The sequence below is a fragment of the Periplaneta americana genome, chromosome 3, assembly GCF_040183065.1.
Source record: "Periplaneta americana isolate PAMFEO1 chromosome 3, P.americana_PAMFEO1_priV1, whole genome shotgun sequence".
NCBI classification, from domain to species: Eukaryota; Metazoa; Arthropoda; class Insecta; order Blattodea; family Blattidae; genus Periplaneta; species Periplaneta americana.
In genome coordinates, this window is record NC_091119.1 from 138,638,718 (window position 1) to 138,657,700 (window position 18,983).

The window sequence follows — 18,983 nt, forward strand, 5'->3', positions numbered from 1 at the left end:
AACTGAAGAAAATGAAAGAAGCAAGAACCTCACTAGTTCTGAGGATGACTAACAAGAAGTAGAAACTAGTGAACTAGGTAATTAACCACTTAGTTTTTCTTAACACTAGCAAACTGTTAGCACAACAAAATTCTTAAGCGATACAAATAGTTAAAAGTGTGTAATCAGGATATATAATCAAGACGAGGAAATTTATTTTAGGAAGACAGGAAAGACAATCTTCAAACTCAATCATCACTGTAACTTGAAATGGTATGGGGTTCATTGCTGCCTCCTGTAACTTAAAGACTTTATTAAGGGAATAACTCTTTTCTGATGATGTTGAGCGGGACATGTTGTCTTTTATTGCATAAATAAAGAAACTCGAAAAGCTAAATAATGTATAACTGTATTTACTTTTTACATATTTCAGTATTAAGATTACTTAAATTTTCTACACACGTTATGAAAAAAATAAATTAGCCAGTACATCACCGTTGAGAATATAGGCTTGTTTATAGGCTGATATGAACCCAGTTTTTTATCAATTCAATTTATCTTACTAACTCAAAAACTAGCAAAATCCACAATATTAGAACAATGTATTAGTTGTACTGCATCTTTCAATTACTTTAGGTATATTATATTTAGGACATGTTACACAAAACTATATTCCAGCTTTCTCTTAACTGCATCTGAAAATAATGTTACATAAATGACAAAAAGTGATTAATTCTTTTTTATCTTTAATTTTAGACAAAATATGCATCAATAATAACTTGTGCTTAACCCACGGGCCTCGTTAGAAAAAAAACTAAACACTTACAATATACATGGATAATAGTCGAGAGTCTAGCAATTAAAGGGGTGAGAGAGAAACAGAGAATTTACAATAATATTCTGAAGGAAACAGCAGAAAATGTGAAGCGAGTAAATGGCCCGTCATACACAAACACACAAACAATTTAACATTTATATAATATATATTTCTTTTGTAGGTCCAAAAATAGTTCGATATTTATCTTTTGCACCGATATAGGTGCTCCTACAGTTTCATCGCTGCATTTTACAAGTCTATTCACAGAACCACCTCATCAAAAATGATTTGTTCTTACGCAATAATGACGTCCTTGACAATCCATAATGTACACCTTAAAATAATGTCTCGGCGGAGATTCTCGCATGATTTGTTTGACGTTTGAGCAACGTGTTCTTGAGCCGATCCTATGGTCACATGTCATGAAGTTTCGAAGTCTTCTCAGTATGTTCCGACAGTGGACGGCTCAGTAGCTTTCTCACGACCAAGATGGCGGCGGTCTGCCGCGTACAGGTGTGCGTCAGAAGGCCGAGTCGAAGACGGCCATGGATCGAGAGATGTCCTCATCCCTACTGCAGCAATCGAGGAACTCATCCAGTGTGACCACACCATCTTTGTTTTGGTCCATCTTCTGCAAAGCATACAACATAGTTGTAGCGATATACTTACATGTATCAATTTGGGCAAATTATAACGACATTTTTATAAGCAGTGTTACGTAGGCTGACCAGACGTTCCCCGATTTCCGGGGACTCCCCGGTTTTGAGTTGCTGTCCCCAGGGAGCAAATGTCCCCGTTTTTGTCCCCAGAAGTTTTGATTTTTTTTTTCAATAACATTTTACACGTAAATATCTAAGTATCGTGATGAAACTGCTACGTTCATGCACATTTCTAAACGGTTCTCAGTATCAGACAGAAGAACCAGCGAGCACAGCATGAGATATTCTAGGGATATCTTATGCGAAGTTTTACCGCTAGATGGCAGGAATGTTCCATGCAGCGCAACATGTTGTAGGGCTATGTTATGTCATATGCTACAGTTGATTACGTTTTCCCGCTTGTTGGTTTTCTGTGCGTGTCAAAATTATATTTACAGTTATTTTGTATAACCTAGTATAATTTAATATAATTCAATATTTTCTTACCTTATAATTTAATTTAATTTACAATAAACAATAACGTAAACCTGTATAATATTGAGCGATTCCCCGAGATGGGTGAGGAAATCTGCAGTATGCAGAATATATAGATACGAGTAAATTGAATGGTCATGAACCTAAACGAGAATTTTGAGAACGAGCTGCACGAATAAAAAATAGAAACTTTGTCGAAGGTGAATATTGCCCTCTTTAATCATTAGTATTTAAGAACCGTACGCTAAAAACAGGATATGTAGCCACCAATGTGTTTTTTTATAGGGAAGAGACTATCGAGATTGAATTCCTTGTATTTTTATGTAGTTGCAGAAAGATCAAATGCAATTTTAATAGGATGATATAATATGATGGCAGTAGTATCACGATTAGTAGTGCGTTTTGTAGGTTAAGGACATGCAGTTTTGAATACTGTGTGGGATGATTTTGAAAATTTGAAGTTAAAACATGGTTTTAATAATTAGTCTACAGTACATTAAAAACATTATTCACGAAATGGATTTCACTACGGATCGTCCTGGACAATAAACATCCCAGTTTATCGAGAGTTTACTGCAGGCGTAAACTTCGGAGACTCCTACAATTACTGTATATAATCTAAGCTAATATAGCTCGCTGTCGAGGTTGCATATGTTTTTATTAATTTTTCTTTTTCTTCTTCCAAAATGAAACTATAGTTAACAATTCCTTACTTGAAGTAGTTACTTTTATTTAATAGCTAGCACTTTCGAGGCCCAATTTAAATACTTATATTTTTTAAGGTTTAAAACATATATTCAGAATATTTCGGGACCTGATTGAAGACAAAAAGCTTTCCCTTAGCCTAGCATCTTTGTCTTCATTCTCGTTGTGCGGAAGCGTTAGAACTGCTGCAGCGTCCATTTTTAAGTAGTTCAAAAAATGAAGAGTTTGGGACAAACCAACAGATGAAAAGTGGTATGATGTTTTTCAACATTAAAAAAAATCCATTTCATTTGAAAATCTTCTCAAAATAGTGTCTTAATCATGTGTCTTCCAGTCAGTAATTCATCAGTCGAAAGACTTTTCTCCACAATGAACTCAATCTGGACTGATGAAAAGTCAAGAGTGAAAGTTGAAACAGTTAAAGCTTTGTTACAAGTGAAAACAAACTTTCATTTCTCATGTGCAGAACTTAGTGTGAAGCTGTACGGGAGTGAACAGATTCTTAAAAAGAGATATTCTTCATACAAGTACTTGTAAAATGTATGTGTTAGAGTTCAGTATGTACAATATTATGTGAAAGACTTCCATGCACGCGTCAGTAATGAAATTGAATTCTTAGTAGCTGTGGTTATGTATAGGAGTTACTTGTGTTTATGCATTTAATTAAAAAAAGTTAAGATATTCTACAAATTTAGTGTGGAAAGTTTTGTCATTGTATCAACTATTACATGTATTTTCTGCAACATTTCAACGGAGAGTGACTAGATAAGCGTTTGTGGTTTTTCTTGAAATTGCCTATGTCCCCTGCTGGACTATAAAAAATCTGGTCAGCCTAGTGTTACGTAACTTAAATTCATATGACACTTCTGCAAGAATGGACCTAGTTAAAATTTCACAAAGACGCTGGATCAATATGATTGACGACTTTCTTGATGTTCGACATGATTTATTTTTTTTTTCCACAATGTCAAATATCAGAAATATCCAACGTTTCAGAACTACGTACGGGTTTCATCAGGGAAAGCGGTCATGGATATGGAGGTTAGAGATCGGGTGGAGTTGGAATACATCCTCAAAAGAGAAACGTGGGAGTGAGAGCACAGTCTAGTAGGCCTATATACAGTCAGCGAAGCTTGAGTTGTGAGGGTGCTAGGAACAATAGACTCTGCCGGTACTATTTCGCATTGTCTGTAATTAGGCGATATTAGCGATCCTAGTGGTTAGCAACTATCTATGGATGCATATTTACTACGTATTGAGCTTCGTGACTGTATAGACTAGACTGTGGTGAGAGAGCTGACTTCCCCTCTTCGATATTGCTTTGCAACACGTACAGGTCACCTCAAATATTTCATGACGCTCGATGCAAGAGAGCCTGAGTAACTCTGTGACCTATTAGTTCTGCTGTAGTAATTTTTAGAACTTTGCATTGAAGATTAGATTTACATACCTTCCATACTTTCATAAAAGCAAAAGATAAAGAGCAAAACCCTGATTAAGATTTGGGATTTTCCGGAAGAATTAAACGGTGTTATAACCATAGATAGGAAGTTCGTACCCAAACAGTAAATTTCAGCCGAGTATAGCGAGGAGTATAGATGTCACCCGCGCCTCGCCCTGCTCCCGCTCGCTAAATACGATACGTAGTTCACCGCATAGCATGATTATGTGGAGCTGTGTACAGCTGTCAAAAGAAAAAGTGGCCGGTCTCCTGAAACAAAGTTCCCTTCGGGTATCTTCGCTATAATTCGGAGACAGGCGATGTTACATGTTGTTGGACCACGTTGCCTGATATCTACAGTTATAATTGAATTATTCTCTCTGTGATTCGATAGCGTAATGGTAGCGTTCAGGCCTCTTATTCATGAGGTCCTGCGTTCGACTACAACCTCGTGCTTTTTATGTTCTTTTTTGTTATGTTTTTGAGAGAGACAAACTATACATAATGGCTCCTTTCTCTTTTACGATTATTTTAGTAATTAACATCAGGTTCATTAATATATTATGCCATGACTTCATCATTATGATATTGTGGCTGCAAATGGAAAGAAAATAGATTTTATTCTCAATAAAAATATCTTTCGTGGCATAAACAAAACAAATTTACTGGCGTCGGCCTTAAAACATTCAAACAATTAAGCGTTCAAAAAACAAAACAAAAAGCCACAATTCAATATTTAGTCTATCTTCCTCTTATCTCGATCATCTTGCAGTCGAGTGGGCATGGAATCGACTAGTCTTTGCAAATAGCGACTGTTCTTAGACACGATATTCCAGGCATTCTGAACATACCCCACATACATAAGTGTTCTGTCCATGGGCAGATCTTTCATTGCAAACCCAGCAATCTCCAATCTTTCCTATTTTCTGCCTTCCTCTTAGTCTCCGCATATGATCCACATATCCTAATGTCGTCTATTATTCTTTTCAACCAGAGACCCAACAAATTCCTTTTTCTCTTTCTAATCAGTTTCAGCATCATTCTTTCTTCACTCACTTTTTCAAACACAATTTTATTTCTTATTCTGTCTGTCCACTTCACACGCACCGTTCTTCACCACATCCACATTTCAAATGCTTCAATTCGTTTCTCTTCATTTCGTCGTAATGTCCATGTTCCTTCCCCATACAATGCCACACTCCACACAAAGCACTTCACTAGTCTCTTCCTTAGTTCTTTTTCCCGAGGTCCGCAGAATATCCTTCTTCTTCTATTAAAAGCTTCCTTTATTCATGTTTGCAGTTTTTCTTGGGAAGGATAGGCCTAAATGCGGTAACATCCCGTTGCTTTCCGCACACCACTATCTCTTTCGCATCTTATTAAATTCCAGGGGACCCAAGCGTGGAGATGAGGAGAGTGGATTTGACTAATTGGCCCTCCGGACTTCACCGAAAGTCACGGCAAGGGTTAAATATTAATTCTATCAGGATGTTTGACCCGATCAGAGACCGGGAAATCTCAATTAGCCTTTGCCCCCCGCATCCTGGACTAGCTTCTACGAATCATCAGAAAATCTTAGAGTGTGATTGGGCCAATTTTTCCGAAAATGTTTCCACACTTTTGCCCTCGTAGCTCAGCGGACGAACGTCGAAATTTAGATGTCAACGTCTCAGGTTCAATTCCTCGTTACTCCTTTTCATTTTATTGTGGTTCAAGATAGTATAATGTAATAATACAAAAAGAACAACTAATACCAGTATTATGCAACTGGATTTTTCCAAACCTAATATTAAATTTATGTTATTTATATCGCTAAAGAACGATTACAATATAAATAACTTGAATATTATTTATACAGTATCACTAAAGAACGATAACAGAATATAAATGATAAATATCGGTTTGTTTAATTAATATAAAATATTATATAATACTTATTTAATTATCTAAATAAAATAACCTATTTTACAAAGAAAGTTGGTTATTTGTGTTATAATAATTATTTACATAAAATACAGATTATTTATATTGCGAAAGAACAATAACAATATAAATAACTTGAATATTATTTTATAATGCTAATGAAGGAAAACAGAATATAAATGATAACTTTAATATTATCTATATCGCTAAAGAACGATAACAATATAAAAAAACGTGAATATTATTCATATCGGAATTTCACAGATTTATTACAGATGTATTTAAGAAATTGTAGAAGAATAGTAATTAGTAACAGTGTCCTATTTATTCTTCTTGGAGCCAAATTTGTAACTTTTAAAAGTGTGGTTACTATGTTGAAGTGTATGTGTTGTAACGAATGCTTGATTTGTTATGTATGTGAGTCAGTTATGTGATGCTTGATGTCGTCGCAATTTTGTAATTATAGTTTGATTGTGTTTGTGTGACTATTGTGTATTAATTTATGATGTATGGTACGGAAAGCTGCGTATTTGTGTTATAGAAGTGTTACGTATTGTGTGTTGTTAATGTTTTTGTATGTTTCAAATTGATACCTGATATTTATTTTGCAATCGTAATGCCTAATTTACGGTTTGTTTATGTTTTGTTTACATCGCGTAAGCTAATTTAATTTTCTTTTCTATTTCTCTTTATGCTTATCTTTTTTGTGTATGAAACTATAGCCCTAACATACATATGTAAAATAGGGCTAACCACCATTGGAGATAGAATAATAATAATTGTTATTCATATCGTTATAAAACGATAACAGAATACAAATGATGACTTGAATTTTATTCATACCGGTATTTCTAAAGAACGATAACAAAATATAAATAACGTGATATCCATAAAGAACGATAACTGAATATAAATGATAATTTGAATAGCATTTACATCGCTAAAGAACGATTAAAAAATAAAATGAAAACTTGAAGAAGGCCCGAACCCACAACCTTTGAATCATTAAAAAAGCACTCTACCGCTGGTCTACGAGGCGCAGATATGGAACACTTTCATAGTTCGGGAACTGCTTGTACAAGCACATGCATCGTGTAACATCGCCGCGACCCGAAGTGGACTTTGAAAATATTCGCTGTTCACGAGTGCGGCCACTTTTTTTTTTGACAGCTGTACATTCGTGAATAGTTTGAAGAATATTGTTACAGTAGAACCTCTATTATCCGTGGTAATGAAGGGGGTGGGCTAAACGGTTAATCGAAAAATCGGATAATCCGTACCATAAAAGATTTTCGTAAATTTAGTAAATAATAGCCTATTTACACTTTCGTAATTTCCTTCGCGGTGTTGCGCTTAACATGTTAGATAGTGGATCAGAAGTTCACTAATTTAAGCCTGGTTATCAACGACGGGTTTTTAAGGGGCAAGGAAATTCCTTGTGGTGGCTGTCTGTGGAAAGATATGAGTAGTGGAGGTCTCGTGTTGTAGATTTACGTACTTTATACACTCCAATCTCGTATTTTGATGCGATTTCAGCCACGGTTTCTCTTTCCACAAACCACTAAATTATTTACACTTTTTTCGATTCTTAGCACAATGAGATTTCTTTTGACACCTGTAGAAAACATTTCATACAGAAGTTATACAGTACGACAATTCGAACAGTAGACCATACTGTGTAAGGGGAAAGGCTTGTAATAACACTCTATAGAAAAAAAAATAACGTGCTAATACAAGGTACAGTAATTAATTTATTTCTGCTGCAAAAAAAAAAAAAAGCGAGAGAAAGAAGGTTAATCCACCAATCGGTTAATAGGATGACGGATAATTGGGGTTCTACTGTAATTTACATTAATATTTTAAGATCTCAACAAACTGAGCTATTCGTTATTATTGTATTATTTACGTACTAATGTTAATATTTATGTCTATAACAGGGCAAAGCCCCAATTACAGTAATGGAAATTAAAAACGAAAAAAAAAAACAGACAAATAGATACTACTTAAATAAAAGATACAGATGTAGATATAAATGAAAAATACAAAATAAAAATAAATGAAAAATAAGTATAGATATCATAACCAAAAGATGTAAAATGTAGCTATAAATGGCAAATTACAGAGTAACAAACAGATAGCAATATTATTTAAAATCAACTACCTTCAGTATATTAATAAGAAAATGTTTATATTTCTTGTGAGAAATGCTGAAATCTAGATACCATGTTTTACATATTTCATTGAAATTTGAACACATTTTTAACATTGGTGAATTTTTATGTGCTGAAGTGTTTGGTTTTTTTATAATATAACAATTGACGATTTCTTAAATGTGATGTTCTAGCATTACGCTGGATTTGTGATAATATTTCGCTATTATCCAGTAGACCGTTCTAGTGTAACACCTATACTTTAAATTCAAAATGTGTAACTCTAAAACAGAGTTGTTAATAAATAATGCCTTTAGTTGCTCTAAGCAGCTGCATTATTATTTCATTAATAATTTTTTAAGAAGATAGAGTGTTATTAACAAAAAGAAAAGTACTCTCAAGCTTTAATGCTTGTTCTTGATGTATGTTGTTGCTCTTGACGATACCCAACTGTAATACCCGAATAAATGAATCAATCAATTAATCAATGGGTGAATGAATTGATGAATCGATGGATGAATGAATCAATGAGTGGATGGATCGATGGATGATTGACTGAACGTAGTGAGAGAACGATCAATTTAAATGGTAGGTTTACACGCTGATAATCGCGCCCCGCCTTTGCGTTCACCCACAAAGAATGAGGAACAACTCGAATACCGTCGCGAGGGGTGACTTTGTGCCATGAGGGTGACTTTGTGCCATTCGCGCATTTCATAAAAAAACGTAAGGAAGTAGACTTCAAAATCTTGTCAGGGTCTTAAAGACTACTTCCTTACGTTTTTTATGAAATGCGCTAATGGCACAAAGTCACCCTCCTGGCACAAAGTCACCCCTCGCGACGGTATTCATTAAAACGAACACTGAGACATTCCGCGAGAAGGAAGAGCTTTACATACCGACTACAGCGCCAGACGTTGAATAGCAATATATAATTTATATTTTTCGTAACCTGTTGTGCACGACTCTATGACCACTACCACCAAACACGAAGAGTTTCAACCTGAACTCACCTGAAAGATGCGGTCCACCTTCTCGCGCACCGTGCTCTCGTCGACGCACGGCTCCGTGAACTTGCCCATCAGGTCATATATGGCCGTGACGATGTCTGTCATCTCCTCCCGCGTGATGCAGCCGTCCCCGTTGATGTCGTACAGCGAGAAGGTCCAGCGTAGTTTCTCGTCTAGAGAGCCTCTCGACAGGATAGATAATCCTTGCACAAAATCCTGTTGCAAAAGGAAAAATTTGTACCAAGAAAGAAATGCTCCATATTTGCTTTAATGCCATCATGCCATCTATCGAAATTGAATTCACAATCCAAGAACCTCATTAAGTCATTAGGCAATGTAACGCAGCTGGAGCTTCTGTTCCATTTTACAGAACTGTACCATAGTCCAGTGTTCCGCAACCTTTTTCTACTCACGGCACACTCTAGACAGGCCTAGACTCAACACGGCACACCAAAATGTTAATCCTCTCAAAAATATATGATGTGACTCTTCTCTCCTAATAGGCCTATAATTACATAATGCAATTAAAATTTACTATTATTATTATTATTATTATTATTATTATTATTATTATTATTATTATTATTAAATCAATAACTAGTAAATAACTGATAATAGTAATCAAATGATTACAAAAGAAATTAAAATGGAGATATAGCGTAATAATTATTTTATGCTCGACCATGCCGAAATGTAGTAATTATACACCTGATAGCAGTCCTTTAATGCATGTAATTAAAGTACACCTACTCATTAAAGTACAGGTGTTCAGCCAATGACAAGTCAGTTTTGTACCGTTATAAAACCGTAAGTATCGATTAATCTCGGATATGCAATCGAAAGAGATGTAAGAGTAATGGAAAGGAGAAAAACTCTCTCCGGCGCCGGGATTTGAACCCGGGTTTTCAGCTCTACGTGCTGATGCTTTATCCACTAAGCCACACCGGATACCACCCTGACGCTGGACAGAATCGTCTCAGATTAAGCTCCAACTCTTGGGTTCCCTCTGGTGGCCGCCCTCTGCACTACGTCATAGATGTCTATGAACGTAGGACCGAAGTCCACACATGTATGTTGACGCAGAATATCTGCATGGAAATATCATATGTACTTCGGTACATTAAAATAATATAAAAATAATATAATCGAAAGAGAATTAGGGAAAAGTCACGGAGGCTGGAAATCCAATATTGTCGCAGAAGGTTATGTTCTGTTACTATAATAATTAGCGTTAATTGTAAATAATATTCAAATAAATTCAATTTGTCATCTCGTTTTTCAATGTCGAATTCAATAATCAAGTTTAGCTATATCAAGTTTAACGGGATTACATCAAGGTCAATGACATTGTTCCTCGGAAAAAATAAATATTTTCGCGTCTGCGCACATCTCACAATTCACGACCTAGAACAAGGTCACTTCCGATCTTGTCAGATACAAATAAAATGTATACATCTGAATAATTTCAAGTTAGAAGTATGGTCGAGCATAAAAAGTCGTATGAAACTTGCCTATAATGGTAATTAAGACGCTCGTATGAATATTATGAAACTCGCTTGCGCTCGTTTCATAATCATCCATACTTGCGTCTTAATTACTATCATTATAGGCTCGTTGCATAATGTACTATTATCATTAAAGGGAAGATATAGGCCTACAAATTGAGGCACGTATATAAGAATTATGGTAACACTTGCTGATAAATAATAATAATAATAATAATAATAATAATAATAATAATAATAATAACACCTGTTATGCCTGTGTATTCAGCGTAATGATCTGTAATGTCGCTTCTATATACTACTATTAATTGAACCGTTGAGCAAAGCAACATATTACATTTTCTCCGACAGAACAGCGAATAAATTCCTCTTCCCATTCTGTACGAAACCTTCTGTTCCTGCTCGTAGAGACAGAGGGTTTGTAGAGCGACATGGTACCGGCACTGCTTACCATCAGTACGTGAGCGAGACAGAGAGCAATGTACAGGAAACTCTCCTTACTAGTATTAATGTCTTTGATTACACTATGTAATCACGATACCCAGTTTGGTCACCGCTGGTCTACAGTGGGTCTCATTAACATGGCTGGCTTATGACTCAAACTATCACTCCTAAAAATTCTATACTTATTTCTGAAACATACTGTATTGAGACAGGAAAAAGAATTTCTTAACCACAATGATAATAGAACTTTTATTAAACTTTCTGTTGACTGCCTTAGCACTGAACACACCCTACTGTAGATATCGTACGTTCTTCCCATCAAGCGTCGTGGTCCGTTTTCCGGTATGGCCAATGAAATAAGATCCATCTTCCGTCCACGGGTTTGGTGTTTGTCCCTTCCATGTGCTGTCCTGTGTTGTCTCAGTGGTGAGATCAGAGATGCTCGCAAAGTGTGCTTGTCATGTGTTGGTCCACGGATAAGTATAGTAGGCCCTGCCTTCCCTATACCGCATTAGACTGTGCAAGTCCGTATGAAAGGAGGAGTTAAAACATGGAAAAGAAGAGAGAGAGAGAGAGAGAGAGAGAGAGAGAGAGAGAGAGAGAGAGAGAGAGAAATAAAGAAAAGAAATTGAACTTCTTTTGTAATTAAAAATAATATTTTCATCAAACTTCCCCTATTCTCTCAGTCAGAGTCAATTTATTGACTGAGCTGCGCTTGGTTTCTAGTGAAGTCGAATTAAAATAGGAAAATTCGCTTCCGCAATGATAATTAAAGAACAAACATGCTAGCTAATGTAAATATTTGATCAAAACTGTCGTTTCAATCTCGATAATATAACAATGGAAATTTACATTGAAGTTTATATGTTTTATATGACTTTTCAATTAAGCTTTGCCGCTAACAAAATGGTCTGTAATTCTTGTTTACACAAATATCTATGCAGTTCGAGAGAATCGTACTAGGCGTCCAGAGTCGAACAGAAGAAAATCAATATTATTAACATTACATTATTATACAGAGTCCGGCAGAATAATCTCTCTGATTGCAAACATAAACAAAAAGAACAACATAGGTCCTATTCAAATTTTTTATTTCACAATTTTGAAGAAGAATGCTTGCCATTTTGATATCACTTTGTTTTAAAGATAATAACGTCCAAATGATTGCCCTCACGAGTTATACACTCCTGAAACAGTGACTGTGCATCCTTCTTCCTCAAAACTACGGCCTTATTATTCCAAAGTGTGGAACAGCACACCAAACAGTAACACGCTCGCTCTGGAGAGGTCACTGATGCATTCTCGAGGATTTTCTGGGGCCCAATATCGAAGGTTTTATTTGTTGACGCAGTCCGACAAATGAAAATGGGCTTAATCACTAATAATATAAGCATGGAGTAAACTTTGTATTCATATCATTAACAAAACAAAAACAATTTAAATATCATGTGTATTAATTTTTTATTTTATTTGGTTATTTTACGACGCTGTATCAACATCTAGGTTATTTAGCGTTTGAATGAAATGAAGGTGATAATGCCGGTGAAATGAGTCCGGGGTCCTGCACTGAAAGTTACCTAGCATTTGCTCATATTGGGTTGAGGGAAAACCCCGGAAAAACCTCAACCAGGTAACTTGTCCCGACTGGGATTCGAAGTTTCGCGGCCAGACGCGCTGACCGTTACTCCACAAGTGTGGACGATCATGTGTATATTTTCAGCAATGAATTACGTAACAATATTATAACTTCACGGACCTTTCGGATGAAACACTGCAATTTCATCGTAAATACTTCTATGCGGTATATAGGCATATTCAATAAAGAAATAACGAAAAAATAATCATTACTGAACGTGTGAAGTGGACAGAGAGAATAAGAAATGAAGCTGTGTTGGAAAGAGTGGGTGAAGAAAAATAATGCTGAAACTGATCAGGAAGAGGAAAAGGAATTGGTTGGGTCACTGGCTAAGAAGAAACTGTGTACTAAAGGATGCACTGGAAGGAACAGTGAACGGGAGAAGAGTTCATGGCAGAAAAAAGATATCAGGTGATAGACGATATTAAGATGTGGAAAATAGGAAAGATTGGAGAAAGTTGGGTTTGCAGTGAAAGATCTGCCCTTGGGCAGAACACTATGGCTGAAATGAAATACAATACATAAACTGCATTAAATTTTTTTTACCCTCAACCACATTCACAATTCTTATAAAAAAGAACCACTTCGTTAAAAATCTAAATATTAGAATAACACCCGACGGGGAACAAGAACATTTCATGGAATTACAGGGATCCTGCGAATCCTTTGTCGTCGTCCCCCCACCCCGGACGTTATAAATGGGCATAACTCTCAGTGAATACAATAATTTTTTGTGCGAATACCTACCCAGAGAAAGACTTCCAAAAAAAGTCCACTCATTGCTACTCATAACAATTTTTAAATAATAAACATTAGATCTCGAAACGTTGATATCGATTGTATAAACTTGCGGACGAGCCACTGTAGCCTGACTCCAAGCGATTGAAATTACGTTGTCATCCATTTTCCGCACAATCTCTTTGACACATTTCCCAGCGGACGGGGTTACCAGTAGCAACAGTAACGGGTGGAAGGGGGGGGGGGACTCGCGCAGTCGTGCTCTCGTGGTCGGGTACAGACAATTAAGCACTACACGGCCAACTTGGAAATGGCCGGAACTGTGCCAGTTAATAAACTGCAGTCATTTGAAACTCACTACAGGCTACAGCATGTGTAGATAGGACGAGCAGGTTATGATGCTCGTGTTTGGTTGGCTCAGTTTCATTACATGCATCAAGATGCCATCCAAGTTTAAGGTATCTCATGAAATAGACTAGGGTTCGATGGTCAGTGATTTCTAGGGAATATTTAATGGACAAATAAGTAGCTCTTTGGGTTAGAATTCTCTCTAGAACATTTTTTTCTGGGCTTTATGACGTATTACGTGTATGTCCGGACACTTCTGAAATGTTTGTACTGTCCGTTACTCAGGAGAAGACGAGCGGAAAGAATGTGACCTTCTTGACTATCGCTGTTGATTATTATAAACATCGCTCAGATAAGCATCCCAGTAGCCAGGTTATTACTCGTACAGGAAACATAAGTAACAATGCGTATGGAAATTAAAGCTAAATTGAACAGAAGGAGACCTAATGTTTCCGCTTACTGCAGTACAAATATTACACTTGCTGTCGTACGTTATCTGTTCACATCCCTTCCTCCTCAGTCCGCTCTCGTCTTCTCCTGAGTCACCGACAGTAACAGGGTTGGCATCTAGCCTCTAGCCTAGGCCTGCACAAACAGCGCTCAACGAGCGCGCGCGCTCTTTCGGAGCGGGAGAGCGGTGTTTACCGCTCGCCGAAACGGAGAGGAAGATACGTCAGAATGACATAGACTTGCTCTGGGTAGAGAGGGAAACGACCACTCAGTTTTCTAGTGAAGTGCAGTGTGTAGGCCTATTCTCAGTAACTGTTTCACGTTGCTTACCTACTGCTACAATACAGTATGGAGGAATCTAAAAGACGGAACATAATGATTTACAGCTCGAACTTATTGATCTGCAATGTGACCTAAGAGCTAAAGATCGTTTGAATAATACTACTAGCCTGGTTGAGTTTTACGAGACTAAACATTAGCAATAATATCTACGACTACACAGGCTGGCTGTGAAAATGATTGCTATGTTTGGCTCAACATTTATATTAATTTGTGAGCAACTGTTTTCTATAATCAACTTTAATAAAGGCAGACATCGAACATCTGTAACTGATGTTTCATTATGAAACTGTTTCTTTCAGCTGCCGACAGCATAAAACCTCGTTTTGATGTACTGATAAATCAAAATATAAGAAAATTATATTGTACATTTAAGTAGCTATAGAATTTCTATTACTTCTGTAAAATAAATATTTCTTTATTAATTAATAATAGTTCAAGATAGTTTTGCAAACACTGAACGGGAATTCATTTCATAAGCACTCGTAATAGTACTTCCTTTTACGTTTATTTTGTACGAGATCACCCCTTCTTCCAGTCCACCCTTATACAGAGCGCAGCTAATATCTCCATTTCGCTCATGAGCTGTGAGCCGGCTCGGAGAGCGCAAACCTTATGCAGGCCTGCTCTAGCCGGTATTTCACCGACACGGCCGGAAATTTTGGCGGATCTCAACATAAGACCGGTGGCTGGTATCAACTCCTTACCGGTCCTCCTTGTGCCCGGTAATTTTATTAAATGAATTTGAGAACTTGTGATAACAGCTTTTATCATATATGTTAAAAGGGATTTTTCTCTATTTCGTGAGAACATGTTAACCTTTAATTCAGAGCAGCTGAAGATAATATGGGAATTTCCAAATATTCTTCAGCCTAAATATTTGATAGTTGTACAGTACAGTATACAATACCATCCTTCATACATGATTATGATATAAGATGTATGCACAGAGACCCGACGTATAGTATAATATACCTGCATTTGTGTCTTAACTGTAACCTGCAGAATTTTTTTCAGCATTTTTCCTCATGTCAGTGTCTTTTTTTTAAATGTAGAATTGTATTGAATTTTAAAAATAAAACAAAAAATGTATCAGGACTCAGGAGGCTATCACCATTTTCATAAAAACCTTTAACAGTGATGAACAAAACTAACTGCCGCTCTCGCTCGCTGTATTTGTCTTTCGAGTCTCGGCTCGTCATTCTCGCTGCGTTTCGAGTCTCGCTCGTCATTCTCGAAATAACATTTGGTCGGCGTGGAAAGATTTCGTAACTTTGAATAACATACATCATTGAAATAAATAGCATAAATGTTTAAATAAGACAAAAAGACAAAACAGAACAGTATCTTAGTTATCAAAATGTTCTGGTTCTATTGTATGATACTACCTAGAAAATAGGAAAAAAAAAAAAAAAAAAAAAAAAAAAAAAAAAAAAAAAAAAAAAAAAAAAAATTCTCAAATAAATTTGCATTTCTAAGAAACATAAAACATGACATCAATAATACCTTTTTACTTGAGACTGCACACTTTATCTTAAACATACGGAAAAAAAAATCCTAGCATTTTAATAAGGGCCTAGTAATTAAATAAAGACTGGGGAATGGATTATTATACATTGAATGGTGAGATGTTTCAAATAGGCTACTTGATTGTTTATACATATATAACAGTTGCCAAAGTAGAAAAAAGTTCAGTCAGGTATAAAAAATTACTGACTTCGGGACTTTGGGAGATGATCAATACCGAGTCTCGAAACACTCACAACCAGTACGTCAAAGACGCGACGTAATACAACATTGTCGTGCGGGTTTTCGGCTTTGCGGGCGCTGTTAGTCTCGTTTGTCGATCGTTGTTCATCTCCAATTGAGATTCATTCCATCGATCCATGTTTCTGACGTAGTATTGTTAAACAGATGACGTCAAACATTGTTTCTGCAAATGGCGGTTAAAAATTGTTGGCAATATCGAAAGGAAAATTTTTCTCATCAAATTGAAAAAGCCCGTTTATTTGAGACACTTTATCTAACTTATACAGAGTGTTAAAAACGTGCTATATTTTGAGAGGTGGTTGCATACAACAAAACAAGAAAAAAAGTTCAATAAAAATGAGTTCTAAAATTAATATATATATTTCAAAATATGAGTAGGTACTTGTTCATCAACATGATGGTAGTTCAACAAGATTAAATTATAGACATGAATATAATTGGTAACATGATAGCGAACTGAATTGTTACGATAAACATAAAACTTACATTTAGAAAACATGTGCCGTTTTCACGATACCGATTATTTTTTACGTATCGTAGATCTACCGAAAATCACACTTGAAAGTAAATGTCTGTCGTTGAAAGCTACATGTTGCCCTTGACAAATCACGTCAAAATAGAGGAAGCTTAGGTTTATTTCCAACAATCTTGTAGACACTGGTGATGGTATCCAGTTCCGTTTTGGATTCAAGAAGTCCGAGGATTAATAAGCTTGCAGAATTCGCGTCGCTTTACCTTGATAATGCATCTCGCCGCAAGGGACGAAGATCTTCCAGTCGAAATTTACATTCATATTGTGTATTACAGAAACTGATCATCGCAACTAAGTTTTCTTCATTATCTTGTTAAAAGTTACACTGGCGGAGTAACAGCTACGGAGAACTCATTTCAGGCTCCCCTGGGTAGTAAGACAGAAGTTAAGATGAATTAGCGACTAAGTTTTGTATCTTTTAATACTTCATCCTTGTGGAAACAAGCAATGTTACAAATACGTAGTGTAACAAAACTGTAACAATGAAGATAACACAATTAACAAGAAAGACTTCGGCACTCCAGAACGTAAAGGTTTTTCAGAAGTTTCAAAATATATCGTCTTTTCACTTCTTTCTCTGTTCTCATAATTATCTCTCGTCTCCCTTTTCCCTTCCTCACCTTCGTCCTGTTTCTCTCTGCATCTTCTTCCTCACTGTCTTCTATCTTCACGTCTTCCTTATCTTTGCAGACGATAACTTTTCTTTATACCACAGTGTAGTATATACAGTCACGAAGCTCAATACGTAGTAAATATGCATCCATAGATAGTTGCTAACCACTAGGATCGCTAATATCGCCTTATTATTTACAATGCAAAATCGTACCGGCAAGTCTATTGTTCCTAGCAATCTCACAACTCAAGCTTCGTGACTGTATATACTAGACTGTGTTTATACTCTCTGCCTACTTTCCTTCCTCTTATTCCGTTCATATTCTCCTTATGTACGTTATCTTCATTCTTACAATCTTCATCCTTTCCTTGATCTTCCCTTTCCTAATTTTTTACTTCACAGTTTCCTCATATTTCTAACTTTCTACTTCTCCCTTCACTTTTACTCTTTATGCTTCTCCCCTTACCTTCTTTATTGCCTTCTCTTCTTATAATATACTGTCCTTCCAATTCTCCCTCTTTATCTATTCATTTTCTTCTGCATTTTCCTCCCCTATTTCTCAACTTTCATACTTATTTCTCTTCTCCTAACTACCGTGTTTCTTCCTATCCTCTTCCTTTCATTTCTATTCATCGTTCTGCATTTCTTATCTCCGAATCATTGTTCTTCTGTATGTGATTTTTCAATTAATAAAGGCAATGCTATCAATTATAAAAAGTACCTAATACATTGCAAATAATAGGTAACATGAAGACCTAAAAACTAAAAGTAATTACCTCATACAAAATAAAAAAACACAATTTTTATGAGTGGATTTCTTTACATACTGTATTGTTATTTTAATAGGCCTACATGTATTAAATGTTATGTTTTATTTAACGACGCTCGCAACTGCCGAGGTTATATTGCCGTTGCCGGTGTGCCGGAATTCTGTCCCGCAGGAGTTCTTTTACATGCCAGTAAATCTATTGACATGAGTCTGTCGCATTTAACCACACTTAAATGCCATCGACCTCGCCCGGGATCGAACCCGCAACCTCGGGCATAGAAGGCCAGCGCTATACCAACTGAGCCAACCAGGCCGACTACATGTATTATTATCAATGCTTGCGGAGTGAAGGTACATAATTTTTATGCACATATGTAATATCAATAAGATGGCATTCCTTGCTTTTTTTAATAAGATATATCCGACAAAAATACGCATTATGGACCAATATTTGAAGCTGGAGAATGGAGAATTAGATCAAATAAGGAAATTGACCAAATACTGAAAGGAGAAGATTTAGTAAGACATGGGTCATGTGGAGAGAATGCAAGAGAGAAGAATGCCAAAACTCCTGCTTCATGGACACATTATAGGAGTAAGAAAGAAAGGAAGACCTAGGAAGAGGTGGTTACAGGACGTTGAGATGGATATGGGAAGAATGGGTATAAGAGGATGGAAAAG

The 18,983-nt window shown here is 36.2% G+C and overlaps 1 protein-coding gene across 7 annotated transcripts in view; it reads right to left on the bottom strand.

Annotated features, from left to right (window-relative positions):
• Positions 1-372: 372 nt before the first annotated feature.
• The window catches only part of LOC138696564 (A-type potassium channel modulatory protein KCNIP1-like), a 728,319-nt gene continuing 709,708 nt past the window's right edge, over positions 373-18,983 (bottom strand). For all 7 annotated transcript variants that reach the window (XM_069821688.1, XM_069821685.1, XM_069821687.1 and 4 more), the window contains 2 exons: positions 9,162-9,374; positions 373-1,427 (listed from right to left, as the gene is read on the bottom strand). In XM_069821688.1, the coding sequence (XP_069677789.1) occupies positions 1,317-1,427; positions 9,162-9,374 (324 nt within the window). In that variant the 3' untranslated portion in view covers positions 373-1,316. The remainder of the gene's footprint in view (positions 1,428-9,161; positions 9,375-18,983) is intronic.